The sequence below is a fragment of the Lampetra fluviatilis genome, chromosome 46 (assembly GCF_964198595.1).
Source record: "Lampetra fluviatilis chromosome 46, kcLamFluv1.1, whole genome shotgun sequence".
NCBI classification, from domain to species: Eukaryota; Metazoa; Chordata; class Hyperoartia; order Petromyzontiformes; family Petromyzontidae; genus Lampetra; species Lampetra fluviatilis.
Window position 1 is genome coordinate 2,869,943 of NC_136320.1, and position 20,834 is coordinate 2,890,776.

At 52.0% G+C, this 20,834-nt stretch overlaps 1 protein-coding gene across 1 annotated transcript; it reads left to right on the forward strand.

Moving 5' to 3' along the window:
* The first annotated feature begins 1,220 nt into the window (after positions 1–1,220).
* LOC144947662 (N-acetyllactosaminide beta-1,3-N-acetylglucosaminyltransferase 3-like) lies at positions 1,221–16,472 on the forward strand. The gene is made up of 5 exons (XM_078876919.1): positions 1,221–1,604; positions 1,650–1,999; positions 10,084–10,469; positions 11,672–11,825; positions 12,998–16,472. Exons 1-5 carry the CDS (start codon positions 1,412–1,414, stop codon positions 13,265–13,267), a joined length of 1,353 nt encoding a protein of 450 aa, XP_078733045.1. The 5' UTR covers positions 1,221–1,411; the 3' UTR covers positions 13,268–16,472.
* Positions 16,473–20,834: the final 4,362 nt, after the last annotated feature.

Sequence of the window (20,834 nt, forward strand, 5' to 3'; positions counted from 1 at the left end):
TATCTACTGACTCTACAGTAGTATCTACTGACTCTACAGTAGTATCTACTGACTCTACAGTAGTATATACTGACTCTGTAGTAGTATCTACTGACTCTACAGTAGTATCTACTGACTATAGTCGTAAAATATATATATAAGGGAGGGGGGGGGGGGTCGGGAATTATAGGAATCCTTTTAGATCGACTATTTACCCGCCACTTTCTATTACTTTTGGATTCAGGACTTCTTCAAGCATCTTATAATTTTTATACTCTTAGTTCTTTCGGTAAAGTCACGTAGGTAAAAAAAATTATAAAAATAAAACAATAAAAATCACGACTTTTCGGAGGCAACACAAGGCAACACAAGCTTCCGTCTTCAGGTGAATCTTATAATTTTGTTGATGGACAAATGGACAGACAAACGGCACGCCGGGATTTCACAATAGCTTATTGTGTGTGTGTATTTGTTATGTTTTTAAGAGAAGTTTTGAAATATATTTCCCCGCCCCGGGCAACGCCGGGTACTTCCCGCTAATATAATAATAATAAAAGGGAATGCATTGTCAATTTTTAACGACTTTTTAAAGTGCTGCAGGCTCACCACCACGGTTCGCGTGTTAAATTCGTCACAAGTTTCGTCCACACTCAGACAGAGAATGACTATTACAGGTAAGATAATTTGTATATGTTTAGCGCATAAGCTATTATATGTTAATTAGATGTAATCTCTAGTATACAATCTCCATGATGTGTTTTTATTATTCATGTCGCAACGCGTCAATAGAGTAGGGGTTGGGGGAGGTGGTGGGGGGGAGGTGGTGGGGGTGGGGAAGGTGGTGGGGAGGGGGGAGGTGGTGGGGGGAAGGTGGTGGGGGGAAGGTGGTGGGGGGGGTGGGGAAGGTGGTGGGGGGGGTGGGGAAGGTGGTGGGGGGGGGAAGGTGGTGGGGGGGGAGGTGGGTGGGGGAAGGTGGTGGGGGGGGGAGGTGGTGGGGGGGGGGAGGTGGTGGGGGGGGGGAGGTGGTGGGGGGGGGGTGGTGGGGGGTAAGGTGGTGGGGGGGGGAGGTGGGGGGGGGAAGGTGGTGGGGGGGGGGGAGGTGGTGGGGGGGGGGAGGTGGTAGGGGGGGTGGTAGGGGGGGTGGGGGGAAGGTGGTAGGGGGGGTGGGGGGAAGGTGGTAGGGGGGGTGGGGGGAAGGTGGTAGGGGGGGTGGGGGGAAGGTGGTAGGGGGGGTGGGGGGAAGGTGGTAGGGGTGGGGGCTCCGATATGACGCCACGAGTGATCCCACGAGTGATCCCGCCCTCTCGTCACCACCACCACCGCCACTTCTGCTGCGCCTCCCTCGGACCTGGTGACTCCGTTTCGCCATCGCTCGAGTCCCACACGCGTCCACCTCTCCCCGCTGCTGCTGCTGCTGCCGCTGTAGACAACAATGACGGCTCCCCGCAGTCTCCCCACGTGGCTGCCCGCGTGCCTCTTCCTCCTGATCGTGGCCTCGGGCGCGATCTACAGCCAGGTGGGGTTGAGCATCACCTTCGTCAAGTTCCCCACCGAGCGCTCCGAACGCGACGACTCTCATCGCGTCGCCGCCGAGAATTGCGACGGCGCTCGAGACTGCGGCGGCGGTGACGGTGGTAGCGACGGTGGCGGTGGTGGTGGAGGAGGTGGAGGTGGAGGAGGTGGAGGAGGGGGCGACTTCGATCGCGAGAAGGACCTCTTTCCTAACTTCTGGGAGGAGCGCTCAGCCGGCTCGGCGCCCAGCTGGGACGGCCACTCGGACCTCTGCGTCTCGAACGCGAGCGTGGCTGCCGCAGTGGAGGGCTTTTCGAGCTTGCCGGGGATGATCCAAAACTTCCTGACGCACCGCCACTGCCGCCGCTTCGAGCTTGTGCTGGAGCCGCGGCGATCCAAGTGCGACCCGGGACCCGTGACCCTCCTCATCGCCATCAAGAGCGACGCCAGGAACCTTGCACGCAGGGATGTGATCCGCAGGACGTGGGGACAAGAGCGAACCATCAAGGTGAGACGACAACCGGCTTCATCATCGCCACCACCCACCCACCACCGCTATCATTCGGGCGTGATTCGAATTCGCGACCCCTCGGTCTCGTCTCTGGATTCGGGACTTCTTCACCGCGGTCCGCGCTCATTTTCGGACTCCTCGTAGAGACCCACGGAGAGACATCCGTGAAGATGAATCGAATGGATTGCCGCAGTGCGATTGTGGCAATTAAACTCATACCGTGGAACACACGAACAACTCCATTGTATTATTTTATTATGTTTTATTTTTATTATTTTATTATTTCCCTTCTACGTGACATTACCGAAAGAACCAAGAAGATGAATCCCTGCAGTCACGAAAGCTTTAAATCGAAATTTAACTCCATTGTAGCCTGCGTTTCTTCCTCGGACGACGCCAATGATCTCCGTAAGCCCCTCCCGCTCGTATCCTTTAACTTCCCAGCTTATTGCTGCCATCGCACCGCGCGTTAGCAAATAAATGTCGAGCATGGTCAATCCACTGCTGGATGAAAACCCTCCTGACGCCTCCAGCCGCCGCCATCTCGCGCTCATGCGATGCGACAATTCGCCTCGGCTTCCTCGAGACGATCTCACGGATCCATCTCCAGGGTGGTGGAACCCCTCGTCCCGTCTCTCCGGAGATGCAGCGGCCCCCTCTGCGCATTGAGTCTCGACCCCCCCCCCTTCACGGGCCATAGTCGCCGTCTCTTATCCATCCCTGCGCAAAGTGCGTGTGGGGAAATCGCATGCAGCGCGCTACTGTGTGGAGATGTATTTGTGTTACTTCCTGCTACGATTAAGGGACATTGCCCTAAGCGTATCCCATTATGGGGTTTTGTTTGTTTTGTTTATCATTGAAGGCCACCGTGTTAGTGACGAATGTGTTGTGCCAGGGGGCCGGGGGGGGGGCATTGCTCGAAACGTCGCCGATTATATTTCCTGTTCGGGCCACACAAATGTGTGGCCTCGTACAACGCTGCCCACGCAGCGTCTCGATCGATCGGTTTGTTGAACTTTTGAGGACAAAGGTTTACGGTTTATTTTTTTTTAAACAAATCCAACTTTGTAAGCTTTTCGCCCCGAGACGACTCCACGGGCGAATGTATTAATTCGTGGGTTGCTGCGACTTCCTCGTGCGCCTCGCTGTTCGCTCGACCTTCGACAAAGTCGCATTCCTCCTCCTCGAGCCTTCTCGCCTGAAGCGTCGTGGCGGTGTCCCCGCGTGCGTAGGGGTCCCATCCCCGCGTGCGTAGGGGTCCCATCCCCTCGTGCGTAGGGGTCCCATCCCCTCGTGCGTAGGGGTCCCATCCCCTCGTGCGTAGGGGTCCCATCCCCTCGTCCGACCGTAGGGGTCCCATGCCCCCTCTCTCTCTGTGCCTGTCGACTCGGGGCCGGAGTATGGCAACGCTGTGGCCCATCGATGGATCTTAGATATTTCTCGTCTTATCGGAATTAAATTATCTGTTTTAGATGATTGTACATCCCCCCCCCAATCCTTCTTTATTGTTTTCATCCGACTAACTTGAAACTTCGAATTATGTGCTAATCGTTTTCGTATTTCGAGGACCTCTCGTGGTGCGAGGCTGTAGCTTCCACTATTGCCAGTTTTAGTACGTCCCTACCTCCTGCGACTTGTTTGTTAATACGCTGACCACCAAACCTTGTCTGGGGGAGGAGGTTACCTTTCTACGAGCCGATAAAAAAAACTTCCGAATCGAGCAAATGCCCTTTGGCTCTTGTTCCTCAAAAGGAAAACGATGCAGAGAAAACGCGGTCTTCCCTTCCCCAAAAATATCGGTCGCGAAAGCCGATTCCGTGGTTAATCTGTCGCTTAGTGGGTTCTTTTGTTTGCTTAAAATCCGCCCCTTGCCTGGAGTCAAATTGCCAATTGCCTTTAAGGCGTCCATAAACACTGGAACGTAGCAGTGAACCATTGTGAACATGCTCCCCCCTTCAACGGGGGAGAGAATATTCGTCGTGTAACACGTGGTAGACTTTTGCGACTAATATAATCAAAAAAAAACTCTTATGGAGACGATAATCCCTAAGCGGCTTGCATCGCGCTACAAACTTCTAAACAGACCCCACCCCTCCCCGTGTTATAGCCTTTAACAGACTATTCTTCGTTCTTTCGGTAAACTCAGGTAGATAGAAAATGTAAAAAAATAAATAATAAAATATTATTACAAACCATACATTGAAAATAATCATAAAAACCCACGACGTATCGATCGCAACACAAGCGAGTTTTCATCAGGCGGAAATACATTGTTTTATTTTTATATTTTCTATCTACGCGACTTTACTACCGAAAGAACCAAGAATACGAATTCCTGCGGTCACGAAATCCTTTCGCAGACTGTTGCGACGTTATCGAGCAGCACCTCTGAAGGTCGTCTCCGGCACACGAGGTGGCCAACGGGTGGCCAGCACCACGCCCGACCGCCTTTGTCTCCCTCGTGTCGATGTTTAACACACCTCACCAAGGTACGAATGTGAGGCTGAGTCGACCTAGGGGAGGCCCAGGACCGGCTCTGATAATCGTCACCGGTGTTGGCCGTGAGCGGGAATCGAACTCGGGGCAGGGCCGGGTTCGTAGCGAGAAACGCTGCACCACCGCTCCCCACTTCTAAACAAAGACAAAGATCCCCTGTGTAGCCTTACCAGACTGTTGGGGCAAGTGCAGTTAGCGAGCAGCACATATGAAGGCCGGCAACTGCACACGAGGTGGGGAACGGGGGTGGCCTTCACGGCCGACCGCCTTTGTCCCTCTCGTGGCGATGTTTAACACACCTCACCAGGTACGCATTTGAGGCTGAGTCGACCTAGGGGAGGCCCAGGACCGGTTCAGACACACACACGCGTGTGTCCTCATTGTTCCATTTACTCAACGAAATGGGTCGGCGTCTTATTTTAAAAAGCAATAAAAATCGAGCACTACGCTTGCCTTCGTGCGCGGATAACAGTCAGTTGTTAGTTCGCATACGGTGTTATTATCGTACCCGTGGATGGACTCCACCTCGCCGCACGAATGTGTAATTTCCACCACGGGGTGTGGGGGGGGGCTCCCAAGGTTACCCCCCCCCCTCAAGGTTATTTTGACAAGGAAATGTTCGGGACGGGTGTTGCTTCATCTGGACCAGTACCCCCCCCCCACTCATCGTTGTCAATAGTTTCGAACAAAAAGTCGAGTTACCCAATTTATATACTATGTATAACTATCTAAAAGGCAGAGGTGGGACAAAGTCATTGTTATGCAAGTCGAGTCGCAAGTCATCAAATTCATGACTCGAGTCTGACTCGAGTCCAAGTCACATGACTCGAGTCCACACCTCTACTAAAAGGTTACTCCTTTTATATGCTATTTATAACTAGTTAACAAGGTTACCCCCTTGTACTTCCTCTCTAATAAAGTTAGTAAAGTGACCCATTTTATGTACGATCTAAAAGGTTACTCAAAAAATAACCCCTTTATATACTGTCTAAAAAGTTTACAACACATACGTCTAGTAGTTTGTGTCGTCTGATTTGTGTCTAGTTTGTGTCGTCTGTCTAGTTTGTGTTGTCTAGTTTGTGTTGTTTGTGTTGTCTAGTTTGTGTTGTCTGTGTTGTCTAGTTTGTGTCATCTGTCTAGTTTGTGTTGTCTAGTTTGTGTTGTCTGTGTTGTCTAGTTTGTGTTGTCTGTGTTGTCTAGTTTGTGTTGTCTGTGTTGTCTAGTTTGTGTTGTCTGTGTTGTTTGTGTTGTCTAGTTTGTGTTGTCTGTCTAGTTTGTATCGTCTGGTTTGTGTCGCCTGTCTAGTTTGTGTTGTTTGTGTTGTCTAGTTTGTCGTCTAGTTTGTGTAGTTTGTGTTGTTTGTGTTGTTTAGTTTGTCTAGTTTGTGTAGTTTGTGTTGTTTGTGTTGTTTAGTTTGTCGTCTAGTTTGTAGTTTGTGTCGTCTAGTTTGTGTCGTCTGTCTAGTTTGTGCTGTCTAGTTTGTGTTGTTTGTGCTGTCTAGTTTGTGTTGTTTGTGCTGTCTAGTTTGTGTTGTTTGTGCTGTCTAGTTTGTGTTGTTTGTGCTGTCTAGTTTGTGTTGTTTGTGCTGTCTAGTTTGTGTTGTTTGTGCTGTCTAGTTTGTGTTGCTTCAGAGGGGCGCGCGGTTCTTCTCCGTGCGGTTCCGTGGCTCATCAAAGCCCCGCCACCTCCAACCCCTCTCCTCTCCTTTGGACAGACAGACACACGCACAGACAGACACACACGCACAGACAAAGACAAAGATCCCCCGTGTAGCCTTAACAGACTGTTGGGGCAAGTGCTGTTAGCGAGAACCTATTAAGGCCGGCACGGCACACGAGGGGGGTGGCTGGCCAACACCACGCCCGGCCGCCTTTGTCTCCCCAGTGGCGACGTTTATACACCGCAACAGTCGAGCAGATTCACAGACACACATGCAGACACGACTCTACTCGCAGACAAAGAGACACGGAAACACTCCGAGATTCGTGTCCGAGATTATCTTGTTCCCCACAAGCCAGATGGCGTCGGCTCGCACGCACGTGCGGCGTGGTGGAATCGAACCCGGCCACCCGAGTTCGATTCCTGTTCACGCGCAAAACCGGTGACGATTATCTGAACCGTGATCTGGGCATCCCCTAGTTCAACTCGGCCTCAAATGAGTAGCTGGTGCGGTGTCTGAACATCGCCACCGGGGAGACAAAGGCGGCCGGGCGTTGTGCCGGCCACCCACCCACCCGTGTGCCGTCCGCCGTTCATAGGTGCTGCTCGCAAACAGCACTTGCTCCAACAGTCCGTCACAGGCTTGCACGGTGCGGTGTGGCATGGGGGGGAGAGGGTTGAGGAGCCCTGACAACGACCGTTCAAACACTGCGCTGGTGCAGGAGGGCAAACGGCTTCATGCGCTACACAACTGCAAAGCGTGCGAATCTTTGTCTCCATTAAACAAACATCCGAGTCCCACGCGAGAGTTCCGTGCCCACGATGGCACCGCGCTGGTAGCGGCTCTCCCGCCGCACGCTTCGGTCCGTGATGCCGCGTCTCCACGCCATCCCGCTGCCGAAAGCGTCAATTCGTCGGTTCCTGTCGAAGGTTCCGCACCGGTAAGCCGAGCGAAACTTCGGACACCGTACTGCCACGAGGCACGGCAAGAACGCGCGGTCGGAGGGACGAGCCAAACCATTTTGTTATTTGTGGCCAGGTCGCTTCTAAAAAGGAACTGTATGGCTCAGTGGGGGGGGGGGGCTTACCTCGTAAAATAGATTTGTTAAACCGCATGTGCATTTTGTGCGTGTTTTGCGAGCGATAAAATGTCCTCGCCCCGGAGTGCCCTGATCGCGCGGCAAACAAAGCCTTTCTGTCCGCGTGTTTTACGGCGGCCCTTAATTTTCGCCGTTTGTTCGGTTCGTGTAAAAAAAAAAACGTCCGGGTGACGCACGTGGCAACTGCAGACAAGCCGAACGAACGGCGGGACGGAAACCGAAAAAGTGTGCGAAGACGACGCGTGCCGTGGAGTCGCCCCGAGAGACGCGAAAGGAAGCGAGAGTGGCTGTTGAGAGAAGTGAGGGGGGCAGGGGGTGGCAGGGAGGGTGGCCCACGCAGGCCCACGACGACGCGGCGGTTGAGACTTAAGACACGGGCGGTACCCCGAAGAAACGGAGCGCGCACGAGAGGGAGGAGAGGAACCCCCTTCCGCTGGCGGAGACGGAGCCGACCGAGATCGGCTCGCGTTCCGGGCGGCCCGGCGGGCAAGCCGTTCCGTCGGCAGCGTCGCGAGAGACGGTGACGACGTTGGGGGGGTGGGGGTGGTGACGAGGAGGAGGCGTTCATCCAACAGTGGTGAGATGACTAGGGAGGAAAACCCCTGGTGCTCACCGTCACACCGGTAGCAGGGTCGTGGAATGTTCAGATTGGCGAACAAACAAATGCATTCCAGAGTTTAGGCACCGTGGCTGTGACCCGTGTTGAGCTCGAATGTTTGGAATTGAGAACGAAATTGATCGGGCCACCCCCATCTTGAACGTCACGGTGGCGAGATGTGAATAACTCGCCTGGTATGCAGCAGGTCGTGGGTTTGATCCCGACCCTGACCGCCTCTATTTAAGGAACACAAATCTGGCTGTCGCCTGATGAAGCTAGTTGCAATCACTGGCGAAACGTCGTACTCAGATTGTAAATGTTGTGGCTTGGCTCTCCAACACACCGGTGTGCTGTACTAGTACGCTATACACTACACTACTACAGTATACACGAGTGCTGTACTAGTATACTATACACTACACTATACACTACAATACTACACTATACACTACACTACTAAACTACACACTAGTGCTGTACTAGTGACGAATTGGCCACGTTCTGTTTACATGACAACCCTTACTAGTTGGCTGTGTCGTGTGGTGGCGGGTTTTAACGACACATTTATATATTTACGCTATCTAACCCAAAAAACCTCTATTGGTCGCGAAAGCCTCCGTGTTAAACTGTATATTTGGAGTTTGCGTGTCTCTCTACCCCTGTGGTCGTGTGGATTTTTTTCCGGGTCCTCCGGCTTCCCCCGCCACATTTGAGAAATCGACGTCGCGCATTCAGAGTCTTGGAACCTCCTTTGCCAGTAGCAAAATATGATAATTGATGTTTTACCCTTTTATCTGGCAACAAAACTGACGCCTTTTTTTACAAAGAGTCAAGCTGTCTCGGGTGTGGACCAATCAATTTCAAGGACAGTGCATACATTGTCAGAGTTGTGTTTTTTGTTTGCATTCCGACCGCAGGTATTGTGGTCAATGCAAACATGACTCCTTGTAAAAAACAAAGGTGTCAGTTTTGTTGCCAGATAAGAGGGTTAAAAAAACCCAATTGTCATTCGCATTCAGAGTATTCGCTGCTCTACATTTCCACGTCGAGCTATCGTTTGTGATGGCCAAGTCGCTTCTGAATAAGAGCTGTACGTCGCTCAGTGCGGCGGTTGGGTTGGGGGGGGCAGTGTGCCTCTACCTCTTAAAATAAAACAAATATATAGTTTAGTTCGGAGACGCCGAACGGAGTCGGGTTCCGTCATCCGTTGACGGTGAACAAAGCGCGGCGTTCATCTCTAACGCGACGCACACACCGAGAGGGGCAGTGCATCCAGGCCGGCGGCAAACGTCGGCACTTGTGCTCGGCTCCTTGAACCGCATCGCCGCTGGCGACGGCAACGGGTGGATCGGCTCGTCGCGGCGTGAGCGAACGTGACAATTGAAATCCGCCCAGCGTCAACGGAGGAGAGGAGGATGAGGAATATTGAAAAGCCCGAGCAAAATATTGACAAATACTTCCAACGTTCCAATGGTCCAACATTCCTCCTCCTCCGGGTTTGCTGATCAACCAAATCGGCTGGCACGTTTGCCCACGTCGTGACAACTCCATTTGGTTGGCTCCGTCGTCTGTGGTCTCAGCCTGGTTCCCCAACGACCGCACGAATTCGGTTTCGTTTCTGCACTCCGGCTGAATTTCTGCTCTGGGAATGAGAAATAATGTTCTGTCGCGCGACGAACAATTGCGCTCACGTGGGGGGGAGAGGTGGGAGAGTGCTGCCCCCCCCTCGCCCTACGGTGTAGATGTCACTTGACGAAGAAGGGATATCGGAGGTAGCTCTGCGTTTTCCGCTTTCACGTCTTTTCACACGAAGGGTGCCGCTGCCTCCGACGGAGCTGCGTTTTTTCGTCTCGCGCCACCGCCGCCGATGGCACAAAGTGGGGGATGATTTTGGGGGTCAAGGGAGCGGCGCCGTTGACGCGCCCTGCCCTGGACATCTGTGGAAGAAAAAAAAAGCTTCGTAGCTCATCGGATTCCTCCGGCGTGACGTCATGTGGCGACGTCGCTCCAGCTTCCACGTCGCGTTTTGTTTCATCTCGGGGGTTACTTGAAAGGACAAAACTACGACCATGCCGGGTTATCACTACATTTTTAAAATTCTCGACATTTCGCGATCGCTCGGCACCACGCTGCCTCCCAGCAGCCCGTGGGAAGTTTCCATTTTTCTCAAGAATTATCCGTCACCACCCCCCCCCACCCACCACCGCCCCCCCCCCCCCCTTGCGCAGGGCTCGATCGTGCGGCGCGTCTTCCTCTTCGGCGTGGTGCCCGACGTGCCGGGCGATCGCCGCCTGCGCCTCAACGCGCTGCTGCAGGAGGAGTCGCGCCTCTACAACGACGTGGTGCAGTGGAACTTCTTGGACACCTTCTACAACCTGACGCTCAAGCAGCTGCTCTTCCTCGACTGGATGGCCGAGCGCTGCCCGCTCACGCGCTTCATCTTCGACGGCGACGACGACATCTTCGTCAACAGCGACAACATGGTGGAGTACGTGACGACGAGCGCGGCCAGCTGGGACCCCCCGTCGTCGTCGTCGAACGAGACGCCGGGACACCATATGTTCGAGGGCTACGTCATCGCCAACGTGGGGCCCATCCGACACACCTGGAGCAAGTGAGTGCCACTGCGTAGCCTGGGTTCTTAGCGTGGTGTCGGGGTTCTTAGCGTGGTGTCGGGGTTCTTAGCGTGGTGTCAGGGTTCTTAGCGTGGTGTCAGGGTTCTTAGCGTGGTGTTGGGGTTCTTAGCGTGGTGTCGGGGTTCTTAACGTGGCGTTGGGGTAATCCAGGGTTGGAGGATCACAGATCGCTGAAAACTCCTCTCCCCGTGGCCATTGAGGAGGTTCCGTACCGTGGCTCGGTCCATCAGGTGGACCAATCGCCGCCTGTTTCCATCTGTACGGGGATCGAGCGTTGCACCCTTGCGCGAGGCATGGCCTTTCTCCGGGAGCTCCGGTTTCCTCCCGTGTGGATAATTCGGCGCGTCGCGGCCGAGCTTGAATGCGTTGCTACGTCGGCTCTCGTCCGCAATAGCTCGGTGTACCTTACCTGGTAACATAAAAACAGTTGAGTTAATTTAGTACGTGGGCCGACCATCCGCCGACAGAACACTGACACGTGGATATTTGTCCTTGTGTATCTGGTGCTCTGTGTGGAGGCCACGCGTGAAAAAGCATTCGCTAAATAAGCAGCAGCGAGAGACGCAACTGTCACAGTGCTGCACGGAACGCTGCCTCTGCGTCCACCCTGCTCCACCCTGCTCCACCCTGCTCCACCCTGCTCCACCCTGCTGCTCCCTGCTGCACGCTGCTGCACACTGCTGCACACTGCTGCACCCTGCTGCACGATGCTGCTCCCTGCTGCTCCCTGCTGCTCCCTGCTGCACGATGCTGCACGCTGCTGCACCCTGTCCCACCCTGTCCCACCCTGCTCCACGCTGCTGCACCCTGCTGCTGCACCTTGCTGCACCCTGCTGCTCGCCCATAGGGCCCGGGCACCGCGCGCGAGACTCTCCCACGGCGGCAGTCGAACCGATCTATTTTATTCTCCGAGCTGGAGTATAGCCAAACTTTCTAAGTTGTTTTTTTTTTCTTCGTGCGGCCTTCGTGTGACCATCAACTTGCCACACTCCAAAATCCGGTTTGGCCATTCTCCCATTCTGAGAATCGATGCGAGCCTGTGCGGGGTTCACCGCGTAAGTCATCGCCGACCTGCCTAGGACCGTCAACCCGATGCGGCCTTAACCCGGATTGGAGCCCAGGAGCTCGGGGGCTCCTCCATCTCACCGTGCGCCATCCGTGTGGCCCTCCCCGCCCCCAGGTACTACGTGCCCGTGCAGGTGCAGCAGAGCGAGCGCTACCCTCCGTACGTGGGCGGCGGAGGGATCGTCATGAGCGGCCACACGGCCCTGCAGATCCGCAAGGCCGCCCCCTCCGTCCCCTTGCTCCCCATCGATGACGTCTTCTTCGGCCAGGTGAGCGCGTGCGTCCGTCGGTGACTGGGCACCATCGTTCCTGTGAGGATGATCCTCGTAAGAATTATAATAAGTCGGTTATTTATTCAGGAAAGCCGCACGGTTGTGGTAGGAATCTTTTCTCAGGAGGGGTGCTGCAGCTACGTTGGGTTTCTATTTGTCTCGGGACGTTTTCGGCCAATTCGTGACCAATCACTATGAGACCTCCTTTACCAGTGGCAAAATATAGTAATAGGTTTTAACCCTTTCAACTGGTACAAAAACTGACACCTTTATACAATGCATCATGTTTGCAATAACCACAACACAAGCAGTCAAAAATGCAAACAAAAAGAAACAACTCTGATGATGATAATGATATGCACTGTCCGTGACTTTACCGAAAGAACCAAGAATATGAATCCCTGCAGTCACGAAAGCTTTAAATCAAAACATCCCCATCCTACCAGACGAAGTCCACTGAGGTATTCACTTATTGTTCAAAAACGACCTGGCCGCAAATGATAGCTCAACTAAGCGGCCCAATCATGTGGACATTCATAGCAGCAAGATCATCGAAATAGTCTCAACGCACGTTTCTAAATGTGGTGGGAAAAACCGGAGGACCCGGAGAAAAAAATCCACGTGACCACAGGGAAACCACGCAAACTCCAAATATACAACAGGCGTCGGGGTCGGGATCGAACCCACGACCTCCTGCGTACCAGGCGAGGTAGTTAACATCTCGCCACGGCGACGCAGCTTGATGTGGTCCTGGCTTCCATCCGGACCGTGACGACACCTCCCTGTGGTGGCCACGTGGAATTTTTCACCGGATTCCCTTCCGCTTTTGCGCCCCCTCCACATTTAGAATCGACACGCGTTCATTCGACTGCTTGTTCTCCCTGTGGTCGCATGGATTCTTATTTCCACACGACCATGGAGAGAACACGCAAACTCCAAATATACAGCAGCAGGCGTCAGGGTCGGGATTGAACCCCCGACCTCCTGCATACCAGACGAGGTAGTTAACATCTCCCCGCCGTGCCTCGCGACGCCGCATCGCCCTCCTCATCTGCACCACCAACCCCACCCTGACGCGGACGATGGGAAGTCGGACGCGTCGCCAATGTCTCAACGTCTCAATGTCTCCCTCCCTCCCACCCCCCACCCCTCCTGCCGTGGTTGCTCAGTGCCTGGAGCTGTTGGGCCTGGGGCCTCGGCGCAACGCCGAGTTCCGCACGGCCGGCATTCACAACCCCAAGGCCGGCGCGGGCGACGACGGCCTCTCGTCCTTCCACCCGTGCTACTACCGCGAGGTGCTGCTCGTCCACAGCCTCGAGCCCTTCGAAGTGCAGCTCATGTGGGGGGCCCTCAAGCGGCCGTGGCTGCGGTGCGGCCGGCCGCCCGTCCCCATCCCGGGGCCCGTCGAAGCCGCCGTGGTCGTGGACAAGCAGAAGTGAAAGCCGCTGGCGGCGCTGCCCACGCTGCTGCTCGGTGTTTTTGCGACCTCGTCGAATTGTGGCCATGGAGTGTTTTGACCCCGGGGTTGAAATCCCAATGATGGCAATATGACTCGTTTTACGTGGGTCGGTTGTTTTTTTGTCTTTCTTCGTTCAGTAGATTTTAATTTTATTCACCGCACGCACAACTTACGCCACGGCCCGAAGGGATCAGGAATGTGAAAACGGTCGACTCGCGACGGTGCGGAGGCACGATCGGCAGGGACGACCCGGATAGAACAACGCTCGCATGAGATCAGGCACACGGCCGCGATCGCCCCCCCCCCCCGCCGCCCCACTAGCGGCCTTGTGCCCGCCTGCAGGCCAGGTGTTGAATGATGTCGTTCTGCACACGGGAACAGCTGCTGCCTCTGTGGTGGCGGGGGGGGGGGCGGCCCCCCATTCAGATGTCCTTGAGGTGAGATGCAGGTCGGTCATCGCGCGGACAGCGCTCCAATCTGCGATCGTCCGTGACGTTCGCGAGGTTGTGGATTCGTATTTATTTGTTTACATTCGTGGGCCGTTGGCGAATGCTCGTCGCGTGTCGTCGGGTTTCGTTGCATACAGCAAAAGCTGCTCGATCTCGGGACAGGAGTGGGCGACGCTTCGATGGGCGAGAGAGGTGCAGGCGTGGGACGAGTAGCGGACGAATGTTACCGATTCGGGATTGGGTTCAATCAATTCGAGAATTTCTCTCTCGCTCGCTCGCGCGCTCTGGCCGTCTCGTTTCTCCATCGCCGGCGCATCTCAATCGCCTTTGGTTGTTCTCGCCGCTTTGTGCAATTCACCGTGAAGCGTGCACAGCGAGTCCCCGTTTAACGCGCGGTAGATGCGTTCGTGAAAAGCGTCGCGTTGAGCGGAAAAAGCATTTGTAAGCAAAAACTATTTCCCCATGAATATATTCGGTTTGGCGAGATACGGTGTTACTCCTACACACACAACTTTGGTACTACACCCCGCTGCATCACTCCGCTCAGCCGAGCAGCTCAAAAAAGTAGTTGATAGTCGACCGTTCGGGAAACCGCGTTGTACTGGGGATGCGCGTTCCGAATTATGCGAAAAGTATTCCCAAACGCAGGAGAGCCGTGTTATCGCGACAACGAGTTGTGTGAGCGCCGCCACGCGTTAAGCAAGGACCAGAGGTCGCAAACGGGTTTTGATTCCTTACCCATACCCGGCCGCACCAGGGTCGCAAACGGGCACCCATACCCGTACCCGGCCGGGTACGGGTAGCCTGGTATCGGGTAGGGTACGGGTATCGGGTACCCGGTTGCGACCTCTGGCAAGGACTTACCGCAGCCTGGCCACAATTTGGATAATTAATAAATATTCGATGTGCACATTAAGAACGCAGGGAGACCATTTTAAATCGTTGCACCTTGATTTGGTTTGTGCTGTAACGCGGATTTATTTATTCCATATTTGTATGGTGGGTGTTCCATTTACAGATCGCGTCGTCTTCCTGGTACAATATTTAGTGCATTGGATATTTGTGCCATTCTTCAAGCGCAAGGCTAACAAGGACAAACGTGTTTCACCCCGCGTCGTCTGCAATGGTTTTGCCGTGTGTGTGTGTGTCAATCCCAGTCGAGCGCTGAAATCTCCAGGTAATCTTTTCAAACGTGGACCTTGATGCCCGGGCACACACTGGCCTAATCTTGCGAGTTCCCACAGTAGTAACCGGGGCGACCCGCTGGAATCGAACGAGCGGCCAACGCTCGACGGGCACCAGGCCGGGCCCCGTCGCAATGACCCTCGGTCATGGTCACTCCACTGCTGGATGAAAGTCTCCCCCCAAACCGCAACCGCCTTTCACGGTCTGGCGACGTGGCATTAATCCACCCGGCACCGTCGCGTGTGCCGATTTCATTGCCATTTTGCTAATACGTGAAGCCCACCGAAAGAAAACGGTGGGGAGTAGGAAAAACAACAGTAGTGTTTAGAAAGCCCCGCTACATCTCAACACGCTCGTGACATCTCTAAAACCCTCTGCTCTGTGAGACGGGGCAGCCATCCGCTGTCACGGTATCCACGCGGCCGTTGAGAAGGAGGTTTCGGAGTGACATTCGAAAATCGGTGGGGTGACTGTAAATGGATCGCCCTGTTATGAGACGCAAACTAAAATACCCCTTTTACCAGCAGCGAATGGATCGCGTGCAAAAATACAGAGTTTATCTATTTACAGATACCCCACTATAATTATTGGGGAAGAAATTCTAGACTTAGATCAGATTCTGATTGAAAGCTTTCCGCGTGTCTCCCGCGTCCGCAACCAAATCTCGGTCAATTTACACAAGTACGGTGTTGGTGGGGTATCTATGAATGGATCGCCCTTCATCCGTAAAACACCTGCCAAAAAACCCAAACATGTGATTTTATTTATTTCTTATTTATTAGGTCGATTATCGGCGACCTCTCGGTATGGGGAATTGCCTCCACCCACAATATTGTCGTGGTTGTTATCGGCTCTAGTCAGTGCTGCTGCTGCTGCTGCTGCAGTTGGGTTATCAGAATGCACAGTGGAACTCGCGCATTGAGTGCCACGGTGGCGAGATGTGAACTGCCTCGCCTGGTATGCAGGAGGTCGTGGGTTCGATCCCGATACCCCCTGACGCCTGCTGCTGTATATTTGGAGTCTGCGTGTTTTCCCCGTGCTCGCGTGAATCATTTTCCGAGTCCCGGTTGTCCCTCCACATTTAGAAACACGCGTTTAGAGTCATTTGGCTGCTGTAAATTTCCACGTGATAAGCCACTAAGTTGAGCTGTAATTTGTTGGCCAGGTCGCTTATGGAAAAGACATGTGCAGCTCGGTGAGTAGAATAAAAAGAGTAAGTTTTATAGCTTAAACGTTAGCTTGCTATTATTACCGACTGCCACTGTCGTTCCTGTGCAGTCCCGCCGGGTGCAGCAATTCTTGAGCGGCGAGCTCCAAGTGGCCTCCGCAGGTAGAGCGAGTGGTGTCCGATCGAAAGCTTCCGACTTCTCACATCCTGGTTGGGGGTTGACTTCGGCCCATCGTCCCTCCTCGGTGTGGTTACAACGAGCACAGCATTTTGTGGGGAAGTCAAATGTGTTTTGTTCTCTGGATCTACTTTCCCCCGCCATAGGAATGTGGAATTCCCACCAACCGGCGATACAGGACTGTAAACAGGAGATGAGCCCCCCCCCCCCCCCCCCGAATGCTAATTTGAACAGGGAGCCACTTTAAAGTTTGCATATCGAACCACTGTTATTGCCATGAAATGCATTTGCTGCATATGATGTAGCATTTCATGAAAATTTTAGCCCGATTTTTTTTCTTCTTCTAAATCCACTGCTTGGATATGCGCCTCTTCGCAACTTGCGGGTCGTGGGATTTGTTTGACCACGCCTCGCTCACCTCGTCGCTCGGTGCGGGTTGCTGGGTTATAACGCAACGCGCAAACCGCTGTGCCATCACTGCCGCCCCCTCCCCCCAACACCGCAGTACGTGCAATGTGTGTGTGTGCGTGTAAATCTTTATAGCCCGGGATTTCTGCTCTTCAGATTTGACATCTGGTCGCGGGTTGGAGCGAGAGTAGATCGTCGTGCCCCCCGCGCGTACCAACTGCGCACGGTTGCGGCGATGGGCGCCGCTGATTTCGGGCCGCGATGTCCGACGTTTCGCCCGGGTAACTTCTCCAGCTCCGTCCCAGAATAAGCGGCGGGGCCCGGCTTGCAGGGCGAAGCGCACGGCTTGCAGGGCGAAGCGCACGACGTGGAAGCGCGTCGGCGAGCGTAAGCCAGAGGTCGCAAACGGGTTTTGATTCCTTACCCGTACCCGTACCCGGCCGCACCACGGTCGCAAATGGGTACCCGTACCCGGCCGGGTAGGGAACGGCTACCCGTACCCGTACCCGGCCGGGTACGGGTAGCCGTTCCCTACCCGTACCCTACCCGAAATGAGTGACAAACGGTTTCTCACCAGTGACTCACGGCCTACCCGTACCCGGCCGCACCAGGGTCGCAAACGGCTACCCGGCCGGGTACGGGTAGCCGGGTATCGGGTAGGGTACGGGTATCGGGTACCCGGTTGCGACCTCTGGCGTAAGCCGTGCCGGCCCCAGTTTGTCCACGCCACGTGTGATTGTGCTTCAGATTCATTCTGTTTAGCCAGACGGCAACTCGTCAGGTTGGAGCACACGGGTTCCTCCGAGTTCACAACTTTGTGCGTGAGCAGGATTGTTGGATCAGAGATAAATACCGCTCGACACGTATGGACAGTGTGTTTGCTTTTATAATAAGGTCTAAATGTAGGAGAGGGCTATTTGTTCAGTTACATGATTAATGTGGTGCGCGTGCAAAGGGGCACAAGGGTAAGAGTGATTTATTGCGTCATAAAGGACACTCTTGTTTTTAAGAATTTACGTGGTGAAATCGATGCTTGGATGGAGTTTGTGTTCAGCGATGATTCGCTCTTTACACATTTTGACAAAAATAAAAAGGTATTTTGGCGATAACATCTCGATTCTGGAATCGTTCTTATTGTTATTATTAAATCCTTTATATTAAGTTTGCTTGCTTGCTTACGACCGTGCAAATCTTTCGGTCGTTTTTTAACCCACTTCCCGTGATCCAATCGAGCTGACATTTTCCACACAGACTCGTTGTGCGTGACAATTAATGTTCGTGCAATTTTTTTCCCAAAATGTTACACTTTTTAGGACAAAATATTATATTTAATTACCAATTGCTTAATGGTGCAATGCAATCATCTGACCCATAGGTGGCAGCCATCTCAAGCCAGAGGACGAGAGGACTCTAGCTGCCACGCATATAAAGGATTTATAGTGAAAAACTTTGTTTTTACGGGTTATACTTGTGTATTCATATTTAATGGCTTGTGCAAAGAGCAGGAATTTGCATAACCATTGACTGGTCCTCGGTTACCAAACTCACGGGATAAATTATAACATTTATTAATTTGGGAGCTTTCGTGACTGCAGAAATTATTCTTTGGTTCTTTTCGGTTAAGTCACGTCTAAAAATAAAATAATAAATCAAAATAAAACAACACATTACGACGTTTCGATTGCAACACAAGCAATCATCATCAGGCATAAAAGAAATAGCAACAAAAATCTAACTAGAAAACTATAGACCGACATACAAGCAGACAGACATCACAACGGCACACATAGAGAGGAGTATACAGGCACACGAAAATTAAATAACCTAGTAAAATATTGAAATGTGATGTAATACAACACAGAGAGTCGGTTAACACACAATTAACGCATGGCCTGGTTGACTACGTGTTTCAAAATTTGCTAAGTTAGAATTTTAAGTGTGAGCAACAAATATCTAACTAGAAAACTATAGACAGACATACAAGCAGACAGACATCACAACGGCACACAGAGAGAGGACACAAATCGGCTGTGTGAGCAACAAAAATCTAACTAGAAAACTATAGACAGACATACAAGCAGACAGACATCACAACGGCACACAGAGAGAGGACACAAATCGGCACAAAGAGATGGTCGTTTCTGTGACGGTCCCTTAAATATAGAGAGGGGGGGGAGGGAGAGGGCGGGGAGATCAATGGGTGCACGCCAACGTACTCCTATTGTAAGTGAGATGATAGACGCGGCACGGGAGGCAAACCTGAAAATTAGGAGACAAGCACACGAAAATTAAATAACCTAGTAAATTATCGAAATGTGATGTAATACAACACAGAAAGTCGGTTAACACAATTAACGCATAGCCTGGTTTATTACATGTTTCAAAATTTGCTAAGTTAGAATTTTAAGTGTGAAATTTCAAGGAGAGGACACAGGCAGAGAGAACAAATAGCCAAAATGAAAAAAGGATAAGTTTAAAACTTCCCCGTAGAAGTGGTTCAATCTTAATTTGGGAGCTTTCGTGACTGCAGAAATTATTCTTGTATGTCTGTCTATAGTTTTCTAGTTAGATATTTGTTGCTCACACTTAAAATTCTAACTTAGCAAATTTTGAAACACGTAGTCAACCAGGCTATGCGTTAATTGTGTGTTAACCGACTCTCTGTGTTGTATTACATCACATTTCAATATTTTACTAGGTCATTTAATTTTCGTGTGCTTGTCTCCTAATTTTCAGGCTTGCCTCCCGTGCCGCGTTTGTCCTAATTTTCAGGTTTGCCTCCCGTGCCGCGTCTATCATCTCACTTACAATAGGAGTACGTTGGCGTGCACCCATTGATCTCCCCGCCCTCTCCCTCCCCCCGTCCCCTCCCCCCCCCTCTCTATATTTAAGGGACCGTCACAGAAACGACCATCTCTTTGTACCGATTTGTGTCTTCTCTCTGTGTGCCGTTGTGATGTCTGTCTGCTTGTATGTCTGTCTATAGTTTTCTAGTTAGATGTTTGTTGCTCACACAGCCGATTTGTGTCCTCTCTCTGTGTGCCGTTGTGATGTCTGTCTGCTTGTATGTCTGTCTATAGTTTTCTAGTTAGATTTTTGTTGCTCACACAGCCGATTTGTGTCCTCTCTCTGTGTGCCGTTGTGATGTCTGTCTGCTTGTATGTCTGTCTATAGTTTTCTAGTTAGATATTTGTTGCTCACACTTAAAATTCTAACTTAGCAAATTTTGAAACACGTAGTCAACCAGGCCATGCGTTAATTGTGTGTTAACCGACTCTCTGTGTTGTATTACATCACATTTCAATATTTTACTAGGTCATTTAATTTTCGTGTGCCTGTATACTCCTCTCTATGTGTGCCGTTGTGATGTCTGTCTGCTTGTATGTCGGTCTATAGTTTTCTAGTTAGATTTTTGTTGCTATTTCTTTTATGCCTGATGATGATTGCTTGTGTTGCAATCGAAACGTCGTAATGTGTTGTTTTATTTTGATTTATTATTTTATTTTTAGACGTGACTTAACCGAAAAGAAGCAAAGAATAACATTTATTCACGCATTCATTTCGTGTACATAAAACCAACTCGGATCAATGGTAACCGTTTGCGGGATGGGGCGTATGCCTCCCACACCTCATTGGTTATGGAGATTGTTTGACCATACTTCACCACACTGGCCGGTGTGTGTGTTTTGCTGACCTGAGGTCGGGTCACACAGCACTCGCTGTTGATGTTAGCCAAGGTTTATGGGTTCATTTTACAATGCGCTAACCATCGTGGCAATGTTAAGCTGTAATGGTTTTAGAACGGCAAATAACTTGCGCAAGATGTGCCAATCCAAAGCTCAAACATTTCTTCTTTGAATACTGCATCATTGAGACATTAAACCAACAGCTTATGGCCAGTTATATCAATGGATGGCTCGCTTGGCAATTTACACAACTTATCTCTCAACAGGCAGCAAAGAGGCTTACAAATTGGGTTCTGTCGGAGTTCACTCGGAATTGCATTTGTCGATTATTTTGGGCTCGTCTTGTGCAGTGATCATCGCGATGCGAACCCGGCGACCCCAGTTCGATTCCCCGTCAAGGCTCGCACAACAACAACAACAACAGCCATTCGCCACTAAGTGGCGGTGATGTCACCACGACGCTTGGGCCAGGC

What these genes read in the sequence shown, in the direction of transcription:
- LOC144947662 (XM_078876919.1), top strand. Translation starts at nt 1,412, where the DNA reads ATGACGGCTCCCCGCAGTCTCCCCACGTGGCTGCCCGCGTGCCTCTTC. An exon ending in GACAAGAGCGAACCATCAAG is followed by an intron (nt 2,000 to 10,083) that starts GTGAGACGACAA and finishes CCCCTTGCGCAG; the next exon opens with GGCTCGATCGTGCGGCGCGT. An exon ending in ATCCGACACACCTGGAGCAA is followed by an intron (nt 10,470 to 11,671) that starts GTGAGTGCCACT and finishes CCCCGCCCCCAG; the next exon opens with GTACTACGTGCCCGTGCAGG.